Genomic DNA, 26,959 nt, shown 5'->3' on the forward strand with positions numbered 1-26,959 from the left:
GATGCTTCCACCCAACCTATATGGGGAACACATATCTGCGGGAAGCTGTCTCCCACTAACCATCCATTGTGATGTTGGTAAAGATCCACCATCCATCTTGGCCAGGATATCAGCGTGACTTTGCCTTTATGACAAATACTAGCAGTGCTAGCTGACTAAAATGGTTTAAAATCTAATTAATCAATGTAGACCTTAGTGTATTCAGTATTAATGTTTGCAATGGAATGTATTTTGCAATTTATGTACTAATAAAAAGACATTGCATTTTTCTTAACAAAAGATGTTTCAACCGAAGGATTGGCACTGCTTTTATGAATCCCTTAACAAATGGCATTTAACAGAGACTTAGCAACCAGACACACTGATGCTTGTCCTCTTACTAAGGTAAGGAAAACAACTGAACATGCCCAATATGGCATTATAATGATCTTTAATTATTTCCTCTGCATTATAATTCATTATGTAGCAACTTAGAAAAACTCTCCAAAAGTGAATATTTATCATAAACCTGCTTAGTACAACAATCAAGAGCAAAATTTTAAAGCAAAGCACAAGAGGTATAGGAGGCAGATAGGCTGTGTGCACACATGACATGATACCTTGCACAATGGGATGCCAATTGGGTGCCATGTTTAGAAGGAAGTCATCAAGGAATAACATACAGGACTAAAGTAAACTTGTTCTTTCTTATTACATTTTTGCTCAAAGTCAAGTCAGCAAAACAGCTAAAATGTAGATTTCATGTGAAATAATGTGTTGGCTAAAGTTGCTGAATGAGAATTGCTTATGCTGAAAGCCTCTTTAAAATAGTGATTTTAACTCCATTAGCTATGTTCCATTGTTATTAATAAGAAAGAAAACAGCTTTTGCTTGCTTCAATGGATGCCTTACTTTTCTGTCATAAAACAGTAATAAATCAGAAATCACATGTTCATTATTGAAAAGGAATGTAATCTGGAGCAGAATGGTACTTTTACAAAGCTGTATTTAACCTCTATTTTTAGCATAATTGTTAATCCGGAAGACAGAGCAGTGAGGGAAACACTCTGTCCCAAAATCCTTAAAAGGGTTGTGCTAAGGAAACAGAAGACTTTCTATTTTACTATTGCCGATTCAAGCTAACCATTCAACATCACAAAGAAAAACATAACTGTAAAATTTAATCTGTTGATTAATGTGACTGAAATAACAAAATGCTGAGATTCAGAGATAAAACAAGTACCCATTCTTTTACTTGTGAATAGGGGTGGGCGGTATGACCAAAATTCTATATCACAGTATTTTTCTAAATTATCCCGGTTTCACGGTATTCGACGGTATTTTTTTCCCCATGCATGAGTGGATGTTAACCACATTTTCCACTGCAATTACTGGCTAAGAATAACCTATTCCACTGTCAAGAGTATTGTACATTGTACAAAAAAAACATTTTAATATGCACACAAGTATTAATACAGTTTTGCATTGCCCCATAAAGTGATAGTTTTCAAGGGGGTGGTACTAATGGAGAAGGTATCACATTGCATGACAGATGCAGTCAAAATATAGAACCTTTTTATTGAACAAATTTTGCAAAAACAAACTATAATTTTGACAACATATTTTCAAACATACAAAGAGGCATTTAGACTTTGTAAAATATCCAGAAGTGCTTGTCAAAAATTGTATTCCACCGAATATGTCTTAGAAAAGGAATAAATAGTAAATATTTTTTTGTAAACCAACTACACTTTCTGTTAATGTTAACAATCTCTGTCCACTGACACGTTAAAGTGACTTTTTAAACAACTTTATCATCATTAAACTGCATAATATTTAAACTAATAAATAATAACAATAAAATAAATAATAGTATTATTACTGATAGTTGCACTATTACTTCAAGACTTCAAGCCCAGGTGCATTACACAGTATTCACCAAATTAAAATAAAATAAAACAAGTGCAACTTGGTGATGACATCTTTACCAACTGAACCATCATTTAGGCAAACTGCATTAATATGGACCTTGCTTCAAGCTAAGCATACTGGGAAGAAAAAAACAAACTATATGTTGAGAACAAAGTCAACATTTCCACTTTATTCTCGCCGTTTATGTTGAGATTAAAGTCGACATTTCCACTTTATTCTCATAGTTTACTTCATAATTAAATTAGAATGTCGTAAACTAAACTTCTTCCTAAAATCAATGTTTAATCAATTACTTAATTTACCCCGTCATAAATTAATGCAGCACATTAAATGCTTTGTGTTACGTTCTCCGACCCAGTGGTTAATCACTACGCTTCTTAAACTGACTTCCTCCGCACTAAGAGAAGACAGCGATCACCATACAGAATCCATTCACTTCATGATATTCCTGTTTTCTGAAAATTTGGAATGCTAAGATAAATACTTGATATCATTTTCATGATGAAATGCATTAAAGCAGGTATTACACATGCACGGTAGTGAGGTGGTAGTGCTGCTCCCTCGCAGTAAGGGGTCCCCAGGTGTATGTTCAGTGTAGAGAACTTTATGGCAGGTGTGACGAGGCTCCAAAAAACTGGATGTATAAATAGCTATCGCACAGGTTTAACTTAAATATTATGTAAATGTTGGGTTTGTGATCTGCTGGTCAGAGACACGAACACAGAATTCAATGCATGTTCTTCTGAGCGGGCTATATTTATTGCATGCATGCTGTCTCTATCTGACGTACCAAAACCCCAGTTCCTATCCTTCCTTTTTCTTTCACCACATAACCAATCACCACACGATAAACGTCTTTGTGAAATTAAAACTAGTTCTAAACTTAGCCCACCGAGTGTTCAGAACTTTAAAAATATCTTCGTTATACATGTTTAATTATGCCATCCATTCAGAGTTGCGCCCATCTCTGAACGAGTCACCAGCACATCGCAGGATGAATACAAGCAAAACATACACTAGCAGGGTCAATATAGCACAACAAAACCCCACATCCTACATGACTTTGAAAGGAAACTGAAGCACGCCGAGTAAACCCACCAGAAAAACATGCAAATGCAAGGCAGGCACGCTGCCGTGCCCCCATATGATTAATGCATGCTTTAATGCATTTCACCATGAAAATTATATTAAGTATTTATCTTAGCATTCTAAATGTTCAGAGAGCAGGAAGATCATGAAGTGAATGTATTCTGTGCGGCAATCGCTGCCGGCGCCTCCTCTTAGTGCAAGAAGAAGTCAGTTTAAGAATCACTTAACACAAAGCATTTAATGTGCTATATAACTTATGACGAGGTTTGAGAAAATCTAGTAAATTAAATATTCATTTTACAATGAAGTTTATTTTACGATGTTCTACTTTAATGACAAATTACGAGAATAAAGTCAACATGTCGACTTTAATCTTGACATAAACGGCGAGAATAAAGTAGAAATGTCGAGAATAAAGTCAACATGTCAACTTTATTCTTGTCATAAGCGTCAAGATTAAAGTGGAAATGTCGAGAATAAAGTCAACATGTCGTCACACTATTACACAGTACCCAGGTACAATGGAACCTTGGTTCACGAACGTCTCGGTACACGTACAACTCGGTTTACGACCAAAAAGTTCGCCAAACTTTTGCCTCAGTTCACGACCACACACTTGGTATACGAACAAGCCAGGTTCCCTTTCGGTTTGTTCATGTTCAGTCTCTCCCTGTGCATTTCCTGTGCAGTGAACAAGAGAGAGAGCGAGAGAGCGCCCCACACACACACACACACACAGACAGGCAGCGCGAGAGACAGAGGCACACACACAGGCAGCGTGAGACAGAGAGCCGTGCACACACACACACACACACACACACACAGACAGGAGCGCTCTAGAGAGACACACTGTGAGCTGCGAAGGTGATTGCACCCCCAGAGAATACAGACGCCCCTGGGAAAACCCCTAAGAAACATGGACAGACTACTTTCACATTCCTCCTTTCCCTTCTGGCCGGCTCTGTCGCGTAATATGCCTCTCGCGCGGTGCTCCGCCTTCTTAAAAAGCCTGCACGGGCTTCTTTCAGTTTGTTAAATTGGTTGCTTGCTACTCCTTCTTTCTCTCTCAGACAATCTCTGCTCCTGGCGGAGCTGTCATCTCTGACTTGTCATGGAGCATGTTTAAACTGTTGAAAAGAGACAAATGTTTGTTTGCAGTGCTTTGAATAAAGTTCCTTTTTTTTCTACAACCTCCTGTGTCTCTGTGCAAATCTGTGACCCAAGCGTGACAACACACACAGGCGCTCCAGGCTCGCAAAAGAGAGACGCACGCACACACAGCACACACACACAGGCGGGGGAGAGAGAGGCGCACACACACAGGAGCGCTAGAGAGACACACACAGGCGCTCCAGGCTTGCAAAAGAGAGAAGCACGCACAGGCGCGGGAGAGAGAGGGGCACGCACACACACAGGAGCCCGCTAGAGAGACACACACACAGGCGCTCCAGGCTCGCAAAAGAGAGACGCACGCACGCACACACACACAGGCAGGGGAGAGAGAGGCGTGCACACACGAGCGTGCTAGAGAGACACACACAGGTGCTCCAGGCTCGCAAAAGAGAGACACACGTGCACACACACACACACACACACACACAGGCGGGGGAGAGAGAGAGCAAGCGAGGGACGCATAAGGTAGAGAAGGCTTGTTTTTGTTTTCAGTTCTATTTACAGTGATCGGTTCGTAGCCTGCATTGTTGCAATGTTACTTTTCTTGGTGGTTTATTAAATTACGGATTTTTCAAATGTTCATTTTTTCCCCTGTGCTTAACACTCATTAAAAAAAAAAAGTGTTTTTAGCGAGCGGTTCCTAGCACTATAGCGCGAACTATTGCAGTGTTAGTTTTCTCAGTGTTATTCAATGTTTTTACATTTAGTTTACCATTACGCTGTGCATTCTATGGTATAATTAACTATATTTGTGCTTAAAAACTAAAAAATATATATATTTACATACAGTTCATACGGTCTGGAACGGATTAATTGTATTTACATACAATCCTATGGGAGAAATTGCATCGGTTCACGACCAACTCGGTTTACGACCAGAGTTTTGGAACGAATTATGGTCGTGAACCGAGGTTCCACTGTACATTACACTGTATTGAAAACAAATAAAACAAGTACAACTTGGCTTGCAGTATTATCCAGTAGTATAGAAACAGTCTTTACACATCTGACCTTTTAAAACTAAAGCATCTCCAGGCAACGGATGTGACTCCTTTTTTTCGGCAAAAGTTCTTCTGTTCATCATGTTCAACTTTATTGTCGGCTTCAGTTTCGGAATGCTACCTATTTGGTGGTGTAGCAGTGAAAAAGAGCCCTAGTGCAACAAATCTGTGTTTAGCGGTGTAACAGTGAAAAAGAACCCCACTTGAACAGTTTCCTGCGGCGCCACGTTCCGAACGTCGTTTAGGCAATTTAAACCGGTGTTGCGGTATAAGAAAAATCCATATCATAAAAAAAATAAAAAACGGTTTTCGGTATGAACCGGTATACCGCCCAGCACTACTTGCGAATGTCAGTTTTTGTCTTCAATAAGAATTTTTAAAAATACATTTGAATTATGTACAAATAGTTATGCTCATTATGAGAGGCATAATGTGTATACAGTATATGAGTATTCTTTTTAAAATGTCAGTTTATGAAGTTTGTCTTAGAACATTTTTTGCAAGATGCTTATCTTTTAGAAGCTACACAGTATGCCAACATTGCTTTAGTAAGAGATTTAGTGTACAACCCCGATTCCAATGAAGTTGGGACGTTGTGTAAAACGTAAATAAAAACAGAATACAATGATCTGCAAATCCTTTTCAACCTATATGCAATTGAATACACTACAAAGACAAGATATCGAATGTTCAAACTGATAAACTTTATTGTTGTTTTGCAAATCTAGATAGATAGATAGATAGATACTTTATTAATCACAAGGGGAAATTCACATACTCCAGCAGCAGCATACCGATACAAATAACAATATTAAATTAAAGAGTAAGTAAAATGCAGGTAAAACAGACCATAACTTTGAATAATGTTAACGTTTACCCCCCCGGGTGGAATTGAAGAGTCGCATAGTTTGGGGGAGGAACGATCTCCTCAGTTTGTCAGTGGAGCAGGACAGTGACAGCAGTCTGTTGCTGAAGCTGCTCCTCTGTCTGGAGATGATACTGTTTAGTGGATGCAGTGGATTCTCCATGATTGATAGGAGCCTGCTGAGCGCCCGTCACTCTGCCACAGATGTCAAACTGTCCAGCTCAGTGCCTACAATAGAGCCTGCCTTCCTCACCAGTTTGTCCAGGCGTGAGGTGTTCTTCTTCTTAATGCTGCTTCTCCAGCACACCACCGCGTAGAAGTGGGTGCTCGCCACAACCGTCTGATAGAACATCTGCAGCATCTTATTGCAGATGTTGAAGGACGCCAGTCTTCTAAGGAAGTATAGCCGTATAATAAGTATAAATATAAGTATAAATTTTCACTCATTTTGAATTTGATGCCTGCAACACGTTCCAAAAAAGCTGGGACAGGGGCATGTTTACCACTGTGTTATATCACCTTTCCTTTTAACAACACTCAATAAGCGTTTGGAAACTGAGGACACTAATTTTTGAAGCTGTGTAGGTGGAATTCTTTCCCATTCTTGCTTGATGTACAACTTCAGTTGCTCAACAGTCCGGGGTCTCCGTTGTTGTATTTTGCACTTCATAATGCGCCACACATTTTCAATGGGAGACAGGTCGGGACTGCAGGCAGGCTCGTCTAGTACCCGCACTCTTTTACTATGAAGCCACGCTGTTGTAACACATGCAGAATGTGGCTTTGCATTGTCCTGCTGAAATAAGCAGGGACGTCCCTGAAAAAGACATCGCTTGGATGGCAGCATATGTTGCTCCAAAACCTGTATTTACCTTTCAGCATTAATGGTGCCTTCATAGATGTGCAAGTTACCCATTCCATGGGCACTAACACACCCCCATACCATCACAGATGCTGGCTTTTGAACTTTGCGCTGATGACAATCCGGATGGTCCTTTTCCTCTTTGGCCCGGAGGACACGACGTCCATGATTTCCAAAAACAATTTGAAATGTGGACTCGTCAGACCACAGCACACTTTTCCACTTTGCGTCAGTCCATCTCAGATGAGCTCTGGCCCAGAGAACCCGGCAGTGTTTCTGGGTGTTGTTGATATATGGCTTTCGCTTTGCATGGTAGAGTTTTAACTTGCACTTGTAGATGTAGCGACGAACTGTGTTAACACTAGAATTACCAGAGCCTACGAAAAAACTCGTAGATCCGGCCCACCTTAAATCGCTTTTTAAAACCGTTCTCACCTCTCCACCAGCGTCTTTTGTCATCTAAATGTACTGATAAAGACATGCTGCAAGCAGCTGGCTATTCCATCCCCCCACCGACTTAGAACGTGCACGAACTTCTCTCAGCTCATGCCTTGATTGATTATCTGGGAGTGAAGTGGGGTTTTAGAGTGGAAATAATAAATTGTTATTTGGAACACACACATTTCATGTGTGTTGCATTTCTACAGTAATCGGTGTGAACACATTTTTAAAACAGAAACGTTTATTATATTCTAGTAGCAAATGACAAAATGTTAGCATAAACTATATAATGTATGAAGCCTGAAGTCCAAATATCAAAGAAACACTTTCACAAAAGGTACAAAAAAAAAAGCCGCCGCCAATAAAAGCCACCTTAGTGTGCGACACTGACACTTATATACTATGGCTGCCGCCGTGGCGCAATAGTATCAGTTTGTTGACTAGGAATCAGAAGGTCACCAGTTCGATCCTGCATGATTTCATTTTGAGAAGTGTTCTTATTTTTTACTATTTTAGAATAAAAAGATACATTTGATTTCAGTCTGTAACAGCTGGTGTATTTTATGATATTTGTAAAGGTTAGCTTTGTTTATTTTTTTTAATTCACTTTTCATTGTCTCAATCGCGTTCAGGATCCTTCCCTACCACCCCCCCATCTGACACTGCTGTTTTCACATAAAGACGCGCCATAGCTCTGCAGTGTACTTGTGACTGCATTGTCGTACCAATGCTTGCGAACTGAAGTGTCTGCATGCACTTTTCGTGGCATTACACGTGTATTTTTTGAGCATGCCCATGTCGCTCAAACACAGGAATATGTTGATGTAAAAGTATAACAAAACAAGTGCACTTTTATTCAAGACTATAACCGAAGAAAAAAGAAAGCAAGTTACAGTAGGCAGTTGATATGACAGCTTGTGTGGTGCAATGCTAAGAACTGCTGATTTCCATTCCGTGCTATATAACTGTTAACATTTGAATCTGATGATTGCATATAGCGTTGTCTTATTCAGTGTGCACAAGAACATGCAGGTGGCCAGTTGCTGCGTGCTACAATGCACATTTTAAAAAAAGAAAGAGACAAGTATATGTGACGTTTTGAAGAAATCATTTTATGACGTGAATAGTACCAATCAGAAAACATCGTCGAAGTAATGCAATATTATTTGAAAACGAACAGCGTCAGATCGGGTGTGAAGTTATACTGGTGCTGTTTGAGTCAGATCAGAAGCTGAATAAGCTGAACAAGCTCCTGTTCTGACTCTAAGTAAAAAGCATGAAATAATCAACAGAAATAACCGCGATCGACATTTTAAACTTAACAATTTACAGTGCATACCAATTTCTAAATTTTATGTCCGTTTGAGGAAAAAAAAACACTTTCTCCAAAGCTGGGAATTGAACTCGGGTCTCTGTAGCACGACAGGACTGCTGTGCTCCAAAACAGCAAACCTTGGCATTAAGCCACGGAAGGTGTCGTATCATCCTTGAACCTTTTGTGAAAGTGTTTATTTGATGTTTGGACTTCAGGCTTCACACATTCTATAGTTTATGCCTACATTTTGTAACATTTATTACTAAAATATGAAAAAGTTTCTGTTTTAACAATGTGTTTACACAGATTACTGTAGAAACGGAACACACATGAAATGCGTGTGTTCCAAATAACAATCTATTATTTCCACTGTAAAACTCCAGCAGTTCAGTCACTCTCAGATAATCAAACAAGGCATGAGCTGGGAAAACTTAGTGAATGTTCTGCGACGGTGGGGGATGGAATAGCCGGCTACTTTCTGCTCGTCTTAATCGGCACATTTAGAAGACAAAAGAGAGGTGAGAACGGTTTTAAGGTGGGTTGGATCTACGAGTTTTTTCGTAGACTCTGGTAATTCTAGTATTAACTGACAATGGTTTTCTGAAATATTCCTGAGCCCACGTGGTAATATCCTTTACAGAATGATGTCGGTTTTTAATGCAGTGCTGTCTGAGGGATCGAAGGTCACGAGCATCCAGTGTTGGTATTCAGCCTTGCCGCTTACGTGCAGAGATTTCTCCAGATTCTCTGAATCTTTTGATGATATTATGGACAGTAGATGATGAAATCCCTAGATTCCTTGCAATTGTACGTTGAGAAACGTTGTTCTTAAACTGCTGGACTATTTACCCACACAGTTGTTCACAAAGTGGTGAACCTCGCCCCATCCTTGCTTGTGAACGACTAAGCCTTTTGGGGATGCTCCTTTTATACCCAATCAATGACAAACACCTGTTTCCAATTAACCTGTTCACGTGTGGAATGTTCAAAACAGGTGTTTTTTGAACATTCCTCAACTTTCCCAGTCTTTTGCTGCCCCAGTCCCAGCTTTTTTGGAACATGCTACAGGCATCAAATTCAAAATGAGTGAAGATTTGCAACAGTTTGAACATTCGATATCTTGTCTTTGTAGTGTATTCAACTGAATATAGGTTGAAAAGGATTTGCAAATCATTGTATTCTGTTTTTATTTATGTTTTACACAACGTCCCAAATTCATTGGAATTGGGGTTGTATGTAAAATATGGTATGAAAATGAACACGTTCATGAATTGGAACATAGTGGACTGCTACTTGAGCAGGAGTGTCATTTAGGTGATCCACTCTGCCCATGTTATTCCATGCAAGATGTCCTATTTAGCTAAAGAGTCATTTTTATTTTAATTATCCTAGCCAAAAAATCATTGTTCATTGTCAAAGTGAAGTAAAAGCAATATTCTAATCTTGTATGTATGACCTGTGCACCATTTATTTTTAATGTTGTACTGACAAGTTAGTGTTGCAGTTTTAACAATAATTTCTAACACAATGACACAGTAATGTAAGGATAATTGCCTATAAGGATTAACTCTTTTGTAATTTATTTTTTTCACTTGTTTTAGCTTTGTTATGAAAAAAAGCATCAGGAAGAAGTGATCATCCCCCATCATGCAGTCTGCTGGAAACATAGACCAGACATTCAGCTTCAGCACACTGGTATGAATTCAGATTGCTTTTTAGATATATTTTTATTGTAGTGTGTATATAAGGTGTTCTTTTTTTTTTTTAGATTTATTTTACGTTTTTTCATGCGTGACTGTTTAGTAAATATTTAGAGATGATTATTTTAATTGGGAGGCAGTTTTAGCTCTGCTGCTTAACATATTTGGTGTTCTTGAATTCTGTATTCAGTTGTCTGAGTGGAGTTATTTCTGTGGGCTTTTCCCCTTGGTACTCCGTGTTTTTTCTCCCATATATCAAACATATGTAATAATGTCTAGAGTAAATGAGCAAGCCCTGTGTTCGAACAGCATTCCATCCACAGTTGGTTCCTGCCTAGTTCTTAGTGCTGCTGGTATAGTCCCTAGCCACTCATTACTGGGAACTGAATTAAACAGGTTTGGTTGTGTAATTACTTTGTGGTGACCTGAATGGTGGTAGTGTTTTGTCTAATAATAATAATATATTTTATTTATAGGTGCACACAAGGACACTTTACAGAACACATTAATAACAGTCTCAATATAAAATTAAAAAAATATTACGGTACTATAAAACCAGAATAAATACAATAATAAAATGACATTTTTCAACTAAAACTTATATCAAACAGAATAAGCCAGCTTAAAAAGATGGGTTTTAAAGTGAGATTTAAAGGTAGGAAGAGAGTCAATATTACAAATATTCTGTGGAGAGATTTCCAGAGGCAAGGGACCGCTTGGCTGAAAGCTGTCAACCCCAAGGTAGTCAGGCGAGCAGGAGCTATAATAAGATTAATAGAGGATATGGGAAGATTAATATAAGATATTAATATAAGAATATGGGGGAAATAGAGAGAAGAAGAAGATCAGAAAGATAAGGAGGTGCAAGATTATGGAAGGTCTTGTAAGTAATAAGCAAAATTTTATTTAATTTAACAGGGAGCCAGTGAAGCTGCTGAAGGACAATGTAATGTGTTCAGTGGAAGGGATTCTGGTAATAATACGAGCAGCAGCATTCTAAACCAATTTAAGTTTGCAAAGGGGTTTGTGAGGAAGACCAGAAAGGATAGAATTACAATAATCAATATTAGATGTAACCATATCATGAACAAGAATAGCAGTGCTGGTACCTGAAAGAGATGGGTGTAAATGGCTGATATTACATAGATGGAAATATGCTGACTGAGTAATATTATTAATATGCACCTCAAATTTTAAGGTGCTATCAAAAATGACACCTAAACTCTTAACCTGGGAGGAAGAGATTACAGAATTATGAATAGTCAATGACATATTAGTCCCAGAGCTTAAGGAATCTGGGACCTATTTGTATTTCCCTGTGTGTGTTTTTTTTCTTTTTTTGGTGGGTTCAGTTTCCTCACACTTTACACACATGATTCATTTTGGATATGAATGTGTGTGAGCATGCTCTGTGATTAACCAGTATTCTGTCTAGCTTTGGCTTCTGCTTTGCTCATGCTAGTCCCTGACACTTTCAGGCCTAAAATGTAAAAACATTATTAATGAAATTGTTTGGATAGATGTATTGATATAAATAAGGCTAAGAATTTGACTAATTACATGATCTTGTAATTTTAAAGAAGAAGCTTGCTGCTGAACCTGACCACACAGATGTCACTTTAACTCCTGAAGAAAGAGTGCGAGCATTAAGCAAGCTGGGCTGCAACATTGAAATCAATGAAGATATCACTCCTAGGCGCTACTTCCGCTCAGGACTGGAGATGGAGCGCATGGCTGCTGTGTACTTGAAGGAAAATAACCTTGAAAATGCCTTTGTGCTTTATAATAAATTTATAACGTAAGAAACAGTCTGTGTTCTTTACATTCTTTTTGTCTGTTTTGTTCAAAATGCTACAACTCTGCCTTCTGTGACTGAAATGGATTATTTGGTTTTGAAATTAATGGATAGGTGAAAATACTGCACATTAAAGTTGCAAAAAGATAGTGTTTTTAAATAAACTTACCATGTCACTTTGCTTCAGACATATGTATTTTATATTAATAATGACCAATATGTTGCCTTGCAGAGATCTGTTTTTGCTTTTTTAGACTGTACAATCTGAATTAAGGAACTATATTTACATTACGTAACACAGGAGCAATTAATAATAATGTTCAGCCAGTCATGTTTGAGACATGGTTTGTTAAATAACTATAATCGGGTATGAAAACAAGAAAAGAAACATATCCAGAAGATTTTATTAGGTTTGCAGAAAATTATATCCTGTATTTAAAGTATAGTAGGGGATGCAGATACAAAAATTTTGTTTTGCTTGGTACTTTTTTTCCATTTTCTGTTTCTGTTGTAGTTTGTTGTATTTTAGGTCCTCGAGATTTTAATGAAAGTTTGGATGAAAATGGCATTTTTCATACTTTAGATAATGCTAATTTAAGTGTTAAGTGATACCTAAGAAAAAATTCCTTAAACTGTGAATTATGCAGGATAGATTATTTTTTACATACTTTATGTTGATTCTATTTTATTAGTAAGTAACTGACTTATTCAGTACTGATTTTTTTTTGGGAAGCTTCCCTAATATGCTAAACATAAATAATGGTAATATAGTTTGCTTTGTTTATTTACAACATTTTAATTAAGAAACTTTTTAGTTTATTTGTAGAAAAACTTCCAAGTCACCGGGACTACCATCAATGTACAGTTCCAGAAAAACAAGACACAATGAAGGTAATACTATTTTGTCATTGCTTTAATGGCACTGTATAAGTATTGTGTCCTTCTGGAATTATTGTACTGTATATTTTTGTTTATGAATGTTTTTAGGTATTGAACCAAAAATCTATTCCTATATAAATATAAATTGAGTGAACAATTAATACGTTTTTATTTAAATCATTTATTGAATGAACAATTTTAACACCAACCAGCATTGTGTGAAAAGTAATTAGCCCGCTTACGCTTATAAGCAATTGCACCATATCTAGCTGCTACTTTTTGAAGATAGTTTGTCTCAGAATCTGTCATTAAAGTTGCATAAAAGACAGAATGGAAGGTGAATAAGGACATATAGGAAAATAATTGGGTTTCTATAATCAATCAGTATGTCAGCCTTACAAGTAATTAAGTGAGTTTGATAGCGAGTGAACAGTTCAGTCACAAGTGGTCAGCTTGACATACTGGGCCACATGTTGACTATGTAGATGTTACAGTGGAATGATGGTGGCATTAATGCTTGCAGGTAGGTTCTTCTGGCTTTCAGAAAGGCTCTGGAAAGTTTAGAGGAGCAACACAATTGACATGCTTTCTGCTATCTTCCATTATCCCTGATAATTTGCTGTTTTACACCTTGGATCATTGGTCAACAGCTCACAGAAGTAGGAATCCATTCATGGTGTCCATTTTAACACCTGCCATGGACCATTCACCATTGCTGACTGTAACTTGACATGTGCTGGGCTCCAAATTACTTAATATCCTACTATATAATACTGTAGTGTTTTGACCTTGGTTCTATTTCTTGCAAACCATCCATATTTAATTAGATTTTGTTAATAAATCTTTAAGTAAATTTTATATGAATAAATATACATATATCGAGATCAAGAAGTTATGTAACTAGGTAAGAAATTGTGCAAATAGGTGTTACACCAGTTTAGTAAGAAAACGTTAAGCCTAGTTACATTTTACATTTCTGCTTTTCAGTGCTTTTTTGGTAGAAAACATCACTTCTAAGAGTAAATGGGAATCCTTGGATGGAGAAGTGTTCAGATTTTTTTAATTGGTCAGTGTCTAAGAGTTGGACTTAAATATCTATTGCTGTGTTATTTACAGAAATTGCAAGACATAGCTTTTCCCAAAACCGATGAACTGAAAAAACTTCTACTGGAGAAGTATAGCAAAGAGTATGCAGAAAATAAAGGAAACCAAGTAAGAATAATGGAAAGTCAGAAATTTCATATGTAGTTTTTTATTTATTCCTTTCAATTATTTTTTAAATGATAGTGTTTGTAATTAATGCTAACAACAATGTCTTGTAAGCAGTAATACAACCCAAGATTAAAACTGGTAGTACTGTTGATGCACATTTTAGCATTGTATAGTAGTAAATAAATGTTAATTGACATTTTGGCTCAATATAACATAGAATGCTTTAAGATATATAAACTTTTCATTTAACTAAGAAAAGATACATTAAAAAAACAAGCAACTACAAAAGTACCACCATCAATGACAACCTAAAATCAAAATCTGTATAAAATTGAATCAGAAAATGTTTTTGAGTATGGGTTTTTATGAGTGTGACTACTGGGCTGCATTTTTCTAAAACATAAAAAGCACACTGGAAATATTGTTTATTCTTAAACTTACTAGACATATGTTATCAGTGTTTAACTAATGTCTCAAATATACTCCAGCTAATATACAAAAAATTCAGTATACAGTGAGCATGCTTACAGTTTTATCACGGAGAGTCTTTCTGTCCAAGTTCCTTTCTTTGGTGTGAAAATAACCAAAATTTGGTATGTGTTTGTCTGGACTCATTCAGTTCCTCCCTTGTAAAGTTCAGAAAACGTTTTTAGGTAGCAAGTGTTCCTATTGTCCTTGTTTCAAAAATGAACAATAACAATAGGTCTCTTATTGTAATTTTATATTAACTTGCAGGGTTAAATCCAATCAGTATTATTCTCTTCACATCCATCTTTTGTTTCAGCTTTTAAGTACCCACAGTACTGTTGTCAGGGTTCATTTTTATTTATCTAAATTGGCTTATAGCATCTATGTTTTTTATTTTATTTATTATATTTGAAAATACTTGTATTTTTATGCATTGACATATACTTCTAGATGACCCAATTTGAGTATTACAGCTTGAACTTTATTTGCCTTATGTTGCTGCTTATTTATAAAGATATTTGTGCTTCTCATATGACTTTGCACATGAACATTAAAATTATTATTTTTTTTTTGTTAGAGCAGAACTATAAATGAATGCACCAAAATTTTGGAAAATTGCCATCTGATTGAGGAGGAGAAGCAGCGTGTTGCTCAAATGCGAAAACTACAGATTGAATCTGAACAGTTTCGTTTCTTTGAGGAACAGCTGCGCAGGCAAGAAGAAGCAAGCAAAAAAAATGAGGCTACCATGAAGGTTTTTGAGCAAACGGATGGAGGTAGTCTTTCCTGCATATCCTCTCCTAATAAAAATAATTACAAGGGAAAACGTCATCCAGATATAAACTCCATCATCCAGTCTCCTCCTGTTAACAGAGCACTCAAACCAGCAGCAACACTCAGTGCTATACAAAGTAATTATTAAATATATTTCTATTAAAAAGGGAGGGTACCTTTTTGTCTGTTGAATATTTCAAAATTCTCTTTATGAACAGAATCTTTTAATTGTATTTGTTTTCTTACTTTCTTTTGGCACCAAACAATTCATGCTGTAGGTACAGTAACTATAAAACGTTTTCACCCCCTTGGAAGGTTTCACATTTTACTGTTATATGACATTCAATCACAGTATATTTAATCTGGCTTTTTTCTGATCAACATCCATCCATTTTCCAACCCGCTGAATTCGAACACAGGGTCACGGGGGTCTGCTGGAGCCAATCCCAGCCAACACAGGGCACAAGGCAGGAACCAATCCCGGGCAGGGTGCCAGCCCACCGCAGGACACACATAAACACACCCACACACCAAGCACACACTAGGGCCAATTTAGAATCGCCAATCCACCTCACCTGCATGTCTTTGGACTGTGGGAGGAAACCGGAGCGCCCGGAGGAAACCCACGCAGACACGGGGAGAACATGCAAACACCACGCAGGGAGGACCCGGGAAGCGAACCCAGGTCCCCAGGTCTCCCAACTGCGAAGCAGTAGCGCTACCCACTGCGCCACTCTGCCGCCCCTTCTGATCAACAGAAGAAGACATTTTAATGTAAAACTGAAATAGATCTCTTGAAAGAGGACACTAAAGAGTCTTTCTGTTGATTAGTATCAAAAAGCCAAGTTAAATCCACTGTGATTCAATTATTAGGTGTAGCTGATAATAACATTCTTGGCAATAATGGTTTTAGATTCAAAGCATGCTCTATACACATCTTTTTAATAAGCGCAGATTCAAGTTTCTTATACGTAACATTTCAGATTTGGTTGTTAATTTTATTTTACAGATCAAAAGGTGCTTGGGCTGAGAAATATTGGGATTCCTAAAGACCTCTCCCATAATTTTTTGGTCCTTGCAGACCACAATACTGCTAGAGGAATAGAAACTTGTGGAATTCTTTGTGGAAAGCTGGTAGGTTGTTACCATTATCTCCCAAAAGTGATAGAGCAGCTGAATTCTTTTGTCTTTTCTTCCATATTGAAGTATTGAAAATGTGATGATATGGGTTATAAAAAGTATCTCAATAAATTGGTGAAACAGAATTTTTTTAAACATTTTTTCAAATATCAATATCTACACCTGCTGTCTCTTTTTATCCACTTATTGCAGTAAAGTGTTTATAGGGTAATTCATGTCTTGTGGCCAGTGTAGAGTGAAAATCTTGCTTGCATGTGCTAAACATACAACATGTGGATGTTTAGTGTGAATGACTATTTTATGATTACTCTTATTAAAAATGATCTAACTACCTATTTTGATAAGTATTCTCCATTTCTGCCAGGAGAGAGCAACAGAGAAATGAATGCACTAAAACTATGTTCTACTCTGTCTTACTCTGGAAAGTGTAGATGATAATGTTTTAAACTTCTATTATTTGTTATATTAAAATCAAATATCCCTGTTTCTTTCAGACTCGCAATGAATTTGTGATTACTCATGTAGTTGTTCCAAAGCAATCTGCTGGCCCAGATCACTGTGATGTGGAGAATGTAGAGGAGCTTTTTAGCTTCCAGGACCAGCACGATCTCCTGACTCTTGGATGGATTCATGTAGGTTCATATTTTATTTCCCTTAAAAATTACAGTGTGCTTCATTACTGAAAAATGTCTTTGTCCTCACAGTGTCACTAGAGTACAGGTAAAGTTCTTTTATAACGAACTCCCAGGGACCTAAAAAATATTTTGTTGTAAAGAATATTTCGTTGTAATGAGATTCTGTATTTGTTACTATAGTGCTTTCTTTAACTTGTATCTAGGCATTTGCAATCATTTTAATAGCTTCTTTCACGTTACTTTTAATCTCTTCCTGCCTACAAGTTATACCGATGATAATTTTTCTCTGCATTTCCTTGCGATAATACACTTTCAGGGTGCGAATGATGCCCAAATCTAATGGCTGAAGCGCTGCCGTGCAATTGGGTGGGAGGTATTCAAAGCAAATATTATCTGAATGTGGAAGCATGTTGTGGGCAGCACAGTTATCAGTCAGGAGCCTAATCATTATTTCTTCTTCATATTGTGAGGTTTCTGAACTCTTTTGAGACCCCCCACTCCCCACCCAATGTGAACGACATGCTGAAGTGCGTCCTGAAGCGCGATTACCACGTCTGTGGAAGATTGTTTGTCCGTTGCTGGGGAAGGGCAATAGGAGGCTCACATTGCTGCAGTGAAGCGCCACAGAAGCAAATCATAAAAGATTGGGGTCGCACTATAAGTCCCTGTCTTGCACCCCAAATCACAAGGCTTAGTCTCAGTACTTTAGCAAAACCAGCTTTATTCAGCTTGAAACATGAACGGCAGTTATTTATTGTAGCGTGATCTGCCACTCTGCTGTACACAGACATAGCAGTCAGGCAGGATCGTGGCCAGGTCAGTGATCAAGTAATCCTGTTAAAGTATCTGCATTTACAATTTACGTGCTCCTAACCTTGCATCACCCATTGAGATCTTTTCTGTTTACTTTGGCGGAGAGACACAGCATACCTTTGAGCCTGCTATTGCCCCGTACAGACGCGGAGATTGCACTTCGGGACGCTCTTCGGCTTGCTGTCTAGTTGGGGGAGGTCCCAAGAGAGTTTATAAACCTGACATTTTCTTGAATGAGTGTTGCATTAATAGGAATGTTTCTTCAACGAGCATCACTGAACCACATAAAAACAGCTTTTTCGATGTCTTCAAATGCAGAAGTTCACATACGTTTGCAACCCGAGAAGAAAGTTGACAGTGTCGATGGCGAAATTCCGAATTCACTGGCAACATCTTTTTTTCTTTTTGCAGTAATCGAGAGCTGCAAAAAATTCGTTTTTTTTCTAATATGAACTGTTATCGTTTTTCCGTGTCTGCCGTTTCTATAGGAGGGTGACAATGAGTTAAATTCCAATGGATGTTTTTCAAATGTTGACGAGCAATAAGTAAAAAGGTATCACTGAAAACCGCAGGAAACAAAAAAGGCAAAAAAAAAAATCAAACAGTACAAGGAAAGTTCGAAGAAAAAAAAAAATTACAGAGTGTCTGTTTGGGGATCATTGTGCACAACTGAGCTAGGGCCACAGAACTAACTGCTCTGTGGATGATTCATTCAGGCATTTCAAGGTCTTTTGTGCACTTCGTTATAATGAAAGTATCTGCTGAATGTACTTCGTAGTAACGAGATTTCTATAGACTCGTGTCATATGGGGAAGCTGTCGGGACCATAAAAATACTTCGTTGTAATGAAAATTTCATTGTAAAGATATTCGTTATAATGGAATTTTACCTGTATTTAGTACAATACATCCTGCCATTTATATTTCTAAAAATCGTTTTGCAATTCTACGGCCATATTTATTTCTGTAATTATACAATACATCCAAAGTTTGGAAAGTAAATACTGGCTATTAAAGTGAATGCATTAATTCTTTAATGTTAGGACACATATTTAAAGGAGAGCTTTTCCAGAGTAATCAAAGGACCATTCTATTGACAATCTAGAACTGTTTGTATACACAATTTTGGGGCCATGTTGCATTTAATAATTGCTGAGAATGGTTTGGAAGAGACATCTATTTGGCTGCTTAACAGAAGCTTACAGAAAAAAAATTGGTTTAAGTATTTTATTCAACTAAATTATCTTTTGACACACTTTATAATCTAAATCAGTGTTACACCAATGCATCTCTTCTGACAGAAGTTAAAATTATTCTTGCATTTTTACTGGATTTAAGGAGATTAAAGGTTGTGCTAGAAGTTACAGAGATCATATTCTTGGGGAAATAGCAAGAGGTAATAGACAGGGATGCTCACTTTCAGCAATCCTATTTAACATATTTGTTGAAAAAATAAAAGAAACCCTGACAAACAATGTGTTTGGGTGTGAGAGTTGGAGGTAGATAATTTACATTTACGTATTTGGAAAATATGCTCTCAAGGGATGGAAGAAATGAAAAAGAAATAAAAATATGGATAGCAATAGGAAAAGCAGTCTTCAATTCAAAATGAAAATTGCTAAAAAAAATAGAATGGATGTAACGTTGAAGAAGAGAATAACAACAGTAATTTGTAGTGTTGCATTGTATGGAGCAGAGACATGGACAATGAGAAAAGGACATATGAATAGATTGGAAGCATTTGAAATGTGCCTGTGGAGAAGGATGGAAAAGATCAGTTGGATGGATAAATTATCCAAAGAAAAAGTGCTAGAAATGACTGATGAAGAAAGCAGCATGCCTGAAACAGTGAGAAGAAGATGATAAAACTTGATGGAACATATACTAAGAGTAGATGGATTGTTGAAAATTTTGCTGGTTGGTAAACTGGAGGAAAAGGAATCAAGAGGAAGTCCAAGGCAACACATGTTATATTACCTGAAAGATGATAAATCATACAAAGCAATGAAAATAAAAGTATAAACCAGAATACAATGGGGGAACCATTGATCAAAAGACCTGCCTTAAGGCAAATAATTAAAGAAAGAGAAAAAGTTACATTTAACTTGCACTTCTTAACCTTTGATAACCTTTATTGAACTATAAAATTGAAGTGAGTACATTTTCACAAAAGATAAAAATGTCTGCCAGTGGATATCCATCAATGGATAAACTGGATGAACATCTCTTATGCCAATGAAAGCCTGTGACAAAAGTAGATTCCTTTATGAATCTTAATACAGTATTTACGACTCAGGTAAGGGTTAAAGCTGAGTTCTGTTGACTGTTGAGTCTAGTTACATTAATTACATAGATGACAGTGTGGCACAGCTTGGTTTTAAAAGAGAGAAGAAAATCTGTAGATGATGTGAGTGTGCAAATCTAATTGTCTTTAATTGTCTTTAAAGGAGGGATAACACCAGATGCCATTAAACAGTGAAACTGTAGTGGGTGCTCCAGTAGTAATTTGGTAAGACCAATAAAGAGGAGCTCACTCATTTAAAATTCCATTTTCACCCAGTATGAGCCAGTTGAGAGTTTAATTTTATCTCTAAAGCAAACATTTGGACTGCAGAAGAAATAAAATTCACACAGAGACTGATCCCAGATAGGAATCAAGCTATGTTTCAAGCTTTAAGAAAAGAATATACCTACTGTGCAGAGGTTTATTAAAGATTCAATAGCATTGGTAAAGTTAAATGTTAAACTGAACACTTTAAGGTGCAGTGTAACATTATGTTAGAAATCAAATTACCATTCTAAGTACTGTTATATAAGAAATAGACAAGTTTTACCCTTTCTTTAGCAGCAGAAATAGACCTTTATTAACAAAAAAAACTTGTGAACAAGATGAGCAGAATATTAGTAATTCAGCTCTGATCTGGGTCGTTCTGTTATTATTGGTGGTTGTTGTTTGTTTTTTTTTTTCTTCAATCATAAAATACACTAAATGCACAGATAAGTTGTACCATTTTATTTTTAAGTGATCTTGTGATTTTATTTATGTGTTTCAATCATTACATACCAGTCTTTGACTAGGGTTAACTGTAGTTCATAATACTGATATAATCATTGTTATTCATTCTCTGCAATCATGGTTAATAGTATTGTTGCTGGATGCAGCAGAAAATCTTTTAGCTTGTTCAGGATATTGAAGCACTTGACAAGTGCAATAAATTGACATAAAGGATAGTTTCAGTTTCTTCCTTTTCACTCCTTTTATATTTTTTGCTTATAGACACACCCAACCCAGACTGCCTTTCTTTCTAGTGTGGATCTTCATACTCATTGCTCATATCAACTAATGCTGCCAGAGGCCATTGCAGTTGTTTGCTCTCCAAAACACAATGAGTAAGTAACAGTCATAGAGGACAGTTATTCTTTCAAAAGGACTGTTCAGTATCTGAGATCTATTTGAAGATCGTTTTAGAAATACTTCCAGAAGAATTTATATAATAGCACAGGAATTTATAAATTATATACAGTACGTAAGATTACAGGTAATATTTTTATTGTTGTCTGTTAAGAGTAACTTAACAATAGCCACATGTAAATCTTTATATATTGTTTTAATATCCTTGCAGTAGTAGGATATTTTTTCATGCTGTAGATCAATGTAGAAATTCTACATTAGAGTATGTGTCTTAATCAACTTGGTAATGACACTGTGTATGTAGCACAAATCAAATTTCTTATAGCTATAAGCATTTAGCTATCTATTACTTAGTTCTCTGAACTTTTTTTTTTTCATTATGGGACTTTACCTGTTAAAATTGTGCTCAAGTCAGTCTAAATCAAAGGATGGAGTACTAGTCTGTTGTAGTCCGTCTGAAACGCTCAAAGCACATCTATATACACCAATACTAAACCAAATTTGAGGTACTAGTTAGCCTTAAGTGGATGTCTTTAGGATGATGGCGAAAACAGTAGTGGTACCTGGAGAAGCCCTGACACAGACATAGGGCTAACATGTGACCTTTACATACACAGTCACCAGGCTGGAAATCAGTTCAGATTCCCCAGAGTTGTAAGGCACTAGCATTGTTTCACTTCATTTTTTTATTAAAGAAACAAATAATCTTACCAACTTACTAGATACAGCCTGCCTCCACTTTGTGCACCTAATTAATTGTTCAGTCAATGACATTATTGAATGTATAGAGAATGCCTTTTAATCCTGGTAGGCAAGTACTGAGAAAATACCTGATGTACCGGCCAAAATGTTTTTTTTTTTTTTTTTTTTTTTTTAATTTTATGTATTACTTTTATTGTAATCATTCCATACAAATAGATCAATTTATAACAAAAAAAAAAATTGAAGACAAATCAAACCCCACCCCTGAGAAGGAGAGCTTAGCCAAAGGAGAATTGCTTAGGGCTTTTTAATAAGGCAACAATAAACAAAAGAAAGGAAGAAATATATATAGGTAAATAAAAAATGGAGAAGGAAAATAAATGCGGTAATAGTTATTTCTCTTATTAAAAATAATATTGATTAGATCCTGCCAGGTTTTGAAAAAATTCTGTACAGATCCTCTAACTGAGAATTTGATTTTTTCCAATTTCAAATAATATACAACTTTGCGCATATGGAGCTCGAGTGAATTCTCTGCTTTGCTACCTTCCACTCTTTTTCTGATATATTAAGAGATCTTCTTCCCAATGTCCTCTTGGGTCTTTGAAAGGTAGGGACTCTAATAAGATTTTATATAATGCGGAAATGGTGTTTAATTCCTCGAAAGTAAGCAGTAATTTTTCCAGCATGGTGGAGGGTACGAGGTGAGGAAAATCGGGCAATTTCTGTTTACAAAATTTCTAATTTGAAGATAGTGAAAGAAATGTGTAGCTGGGAGGTTGAATTTGGAACGTAATTGTTCAAAAGATGCAAATTGTTGTCTATATATAGATCTCTGAGCAATTTAATCCCAAAACTTTTCCAGGTATTAAAAACTGGATATGTTTGCAAGGGTTGAAAGAGGTGGTTCTCTTGCAGAGGTGCCACGGATAAAAGATTTTCCATCTTAAAATGCTTCCTACATTGGTTCCATATTCTGAGTGAGTAAAGCACAATTGGGTTATTAGTATATTTGCGATAACTTGCATTTATTGGAGCGCAGAGCAGGGAATATAAAGAAGTACTACAGGATTTTACTTCTATTGCGAGCCAAGCCTGTGTATGTTCATGTTTTTGTGTCCAGGTTTTTATGGCTTGTATGTTTGCTGCCCAGTAATAAATCTGAAAATTAGGTAAAGCCATGCCACCTTCTGCCTGAGGTCTTTATAGGGTCGCTCTTCGGATACGTGGGTGTTTTGAGTTCCAAATGAATGAGGTTATTGTTGAATCTAATTGTTTAAAAAATGATTTACTGATATATATTGGAATGTTTTGAAATAAAAAAAGAAGTTTAGGGAGGATATTCATCTTAAAAATGTTAATTCTTCCGGCTAGAGTGAGATGAAGGGTTGACCATCTATGCAAGTCTTGCTTAATTTTTTCCATACAGACGGCAAAATTTTGTTGATAAAGAGCTTTATGTTTACTTGTGATATTTACCCCTAGGTATTTAAACTGATCTGCTATGGTAAAAGGTAGGGTGTCTAATCTAATATTATATGCTTGTGAAATCACTGGAAAGAGTATACTTTTATTCAGATTAATTCTGAGACCGGATATCTTTTGAAATTCTGTTAGTGCTGTTAGAACTGCAGGCACAGTGTTTTTTGGGTCTGATATATATAAAACCATGTCATCTGCATATAGAGAAATTTTCTGTTCCAGTCCTTCTCTGATAATCCCCTTTATCTGATAAGAATTTCGACAGTGAACCGCCAGTGGTTCAATGGCGATTGCAAACAGCAGTGGTGACAAGGGACATCCTTGTCTGGTACCACGTTCTAGCTTAAAGTAGTCTGAGCAAATGTTAATACAAACTGAAGCTTCTGGATTGGTATACAGTAGTTTGATCCATGCACAAATATTCAGGCCAAACCCAAATTTCTCCAATGCAGTGAAAAGGTAGTTCCATTCATTCATATCAAATGCTTTTTCAGCGTCTAATGATAGTAATATCTCTGGGGTGTTTGATTTTGCTGGTGAATATATAACATTAAACAAGCGTCGGAGATTGGAAGATAGGTGTCGGCCTTTAATAAATCCAGTTTGATCCTGTGATATTACCGAGGGCAGCACTTTCTCCATCCTTCTAGCTAGAATTTTTGAGAGTATCTTAACATCATTATTCAGGAGTGAAATTGGTCTGTATGATGCATATTGTATCAAGTCATTATTTTGTTTAGGAAAGACAGTGATTAATGCTTGACGAAATGTTTGAGGTAGTATTTGGTTGTCTCTAGCTTCTGTAAATGTTGCCAATAATAGGGGAGCTAGCTGAGTGGAGAATTTCTTATAAAATTCTACGGGGTAACCATCAGGGCCTGCTGATTTCTCGCTTTGAAGTGACTTCATAGCATCTAGTAATTCTGTTAGCGTCAGAGGTATATCCAGTTCCTCAGCACTTAAAGCATCTATTTGTGGTGTCTGTAATGTATCCAGAAATGCATTTTATTGTGTGTTGTCTTCTTTGAACTCAGTAGAATATAAGGATTTATAATAATCTCTAAATGTGTGCATTATATTTTTATGGTCAATGATTTCTTCTCCATTCGTGTTGGTGATTACTGGTATTGCATTGCGATCTTCTTGTTTGTGAATTTGTTGAGCTAAAAGCTTATTAGCTTTTTCTCCGTGTTCAGAGTAATGATGTCTTGACTTATAAATAAGTTGTTCAGTTTCTTTAGTTGTTAAGATGTTAAGTTCTGTATGCAGGGCCTGCCTTTTCCTGTGAAGAGCTTCACTTGGACGCCTGGCTTGTTCTTCATCTATTCTAGTAATTTCGCTTCTTAGCTCTGACACTTTCTTGGTTTCTAATTTATTTCTGTGGGAAAGATATGAAATAATCTGTCCTCTTAAGAAGGCCTTCCGGCCAAAGTGTTAACAGGAGCAATAACTCTGCTGGAGTGCATAGACAAAGTAGACATGTTAGGAATGAGCCACACCCAAAAAAGATCCAGTTTATTCCAGCACTATTGTTTCAAATGTACTGATGATGAAAAGGGTAAATAACAGGCTGACATAACTTGAGAAGTGCTTTTGTCAGTTAGCTAACAGCCAAGTGCAGGGGTGCTAACAAAAGAGGCATATCAGAATGCAGCAGTTGACGTAACCAACTACTTCTGTCAAAGAAGAATAACATTGTGTCAATTTAATTAATTCCTGATGATTCACACTGAACAGAAGATCAGGTTGTGGCAAAAATCATATGAGTTACTGAATTTATTCTACCAGTGCCAGGATTTAGTAAATCAGTGCCAAGTTTCTCTCATGCACAACATGCTGAGATCAGGCTGGTTACATGTACAACTAAAGGGCTTTGTATGAAATTTTAACCATCCTTTTAAAAATTTTTTAGTACCAAAGTCTTCAGACTAACTGATGCTGGGATGTCTGAAATATCTGCCTGTAGAAATAAAGGATTTCATCCTCATTCCAAGGATATTGCATTATATGAAGTAAGTATAACTTATTTTAGTTTACTTTTTATTTAAAATGAATGTTTGTTTTATTCTAAGTTACCAACACCATAAAAGTCTGTAAAATAAAAGTAAATTATACAATTAAACCCCCTCTGTTAGAAAGAGTACAGGACTATTTTTGGTATTTGGCAAGAATTCATTAGTGTTATTCTGAAATAAGCATGCCAAGTCTTTGAAAAACCTTTTTTGCTTTTTAATTTATATGAGGAACATCATCACACCAACCTCTCTTACCATATAGCTCTCAGAACTGGGCAGGAGAGGGAGGCTGTGTTTTCATTTTCTTGAATTTTTTACTGTGTTGGTTGCACAATTTGTATTTCTGAGTAAACAGCATGTAATTGATTTTGATTTTTTCACTGAACTAAAAGAAAAAAATCTAATGTTCTGCTAGCATACCAGTGGGCAAACGTTTGTGGTGGTGTACTGAATTGTCATTAATGACTCATGCAGTGGGTCAGTCTAGGTGTGACTATGAACCCAGGCAATCTAGTGTTAACAAGAATCAGTAACTTTAAAATGCATGTTCCAAGAAACAGTTTAATTATAAAACTTGTTATTAAATGCTAATGAGAGCAAAGCTGGAACCCTGTTAATAGGGTAATTTTAAAGCAAACTAATTTAACTGTGACACTGTATTCAAAGTAAATGTGCTTGCTTCTGCACAAACTGTTAATATCAAATGAGATGCTTAAGATCACAGTTAATTCATTGCAAAGATTTGTATATGTTAGTAAACTTCTGTATTTACTTTACAAATTTTAATTTGTGAGAAGACCTGCTCGCAGCTGTGTGTGCTACCAGATAATTATAACATGCACACAGCATGCTTGTAAAGCCTTGTAAACAAATCCTGAGTCAAGTACAATCTGTAGAAATCCAGCAAAGAAATAGATTTGTGAATTCACTATTGCTCTAAGATTCAAGTACTTCCAGCTGCAAGACTTCTGGAATATTGTACCATTGATAGCAAAGAAGAGATAAAAAAAATTTTAAATCTGTGTTGGGTGCCTAAAATCCTGAAACTTAGATTTAAATTTACCATGAAGGACGGCTGCCTGAGTGGCAGGTCTAGTAAAGTGAACAGTGCTATATCAAAAATGAAACGAGCTCACCTGAAAGACATAACCATTCTCTTCTAACTTTACTCATTTTCTCACCAAATGCATGGGTTGAAGTGCAACATTACTACACTTTGGTTGATCTTCTAATGGAAGACACTTCCCATTCTAACATCTTTCCCATTTGTAGACAG

General features: G+C 36.5%; 1 protein-coding gene across 2 annotated transcripts in view; it reads left to right on the forward strand.

Moving 5' to 3' along the window:
- The window catches only part of stambpl1 (STAM binding protein-like 1), a 47,337-nt gene that overhangs the window by 16,856 nt on the left and 3,522 nt on the right, over positions 1-26,959 (forward strand). The window contains exons 2-10 of one of the 2 annotated variants that reach the window (XM_028795438.2): positions 10,259-10,352; positions 11,941-12,155; positions 12,968-13,043; positions 14,148-14,243; positions 15,289-15,622; positions 16,495-16,619; positions 17,120-17,257; positions 21,350-21,462; positions 25,581-25,680. In XM_028795438.2, the coding sequence (XP_028651271.1) occupies positions 10,305-10,352; positions 11,941-12,155; positions 12,968-13,043; positions 14,148-14,243; positions 15,289-15,622; positions 16,495-16,619; positions 17,120-17,257; positions 21,350-21,462; positions 25,581-25,680 (1,245 nt within the window). In that variant the 5' untranslated portion in view covers positions 10,259-10,304. Of the gene's footprint in view, positions 1-10,258; positions 10,353-11,937; positions 12,156-12,967; positions 13,044-14,147; positions 14,244-15,288; positions 15,623-16,494; positions 16,620-17,119; positions 17,258-21,349; positions 21,463-25,580; positions 25,681-26,959 lie in introns of both variants that reach the window. The other variant, XM_028795436.2, reaches the window with a different exon arrangement.

This window comes from Erpetoichthys calabaricus, chromosome 2, assembly GCF_900747795.2.
Source record: "Erpetoichthys calabaricus chromosome 2, fErpCal1.3, whole genome shotgun sequence".
Classification (NCBI taxonomy): Eukaryota; Metazoa; Chordata; class Cladistia; order Polypteriformes; family Polypteridae; genus Erpetoichthys; species Erpetoichthys calabaricus.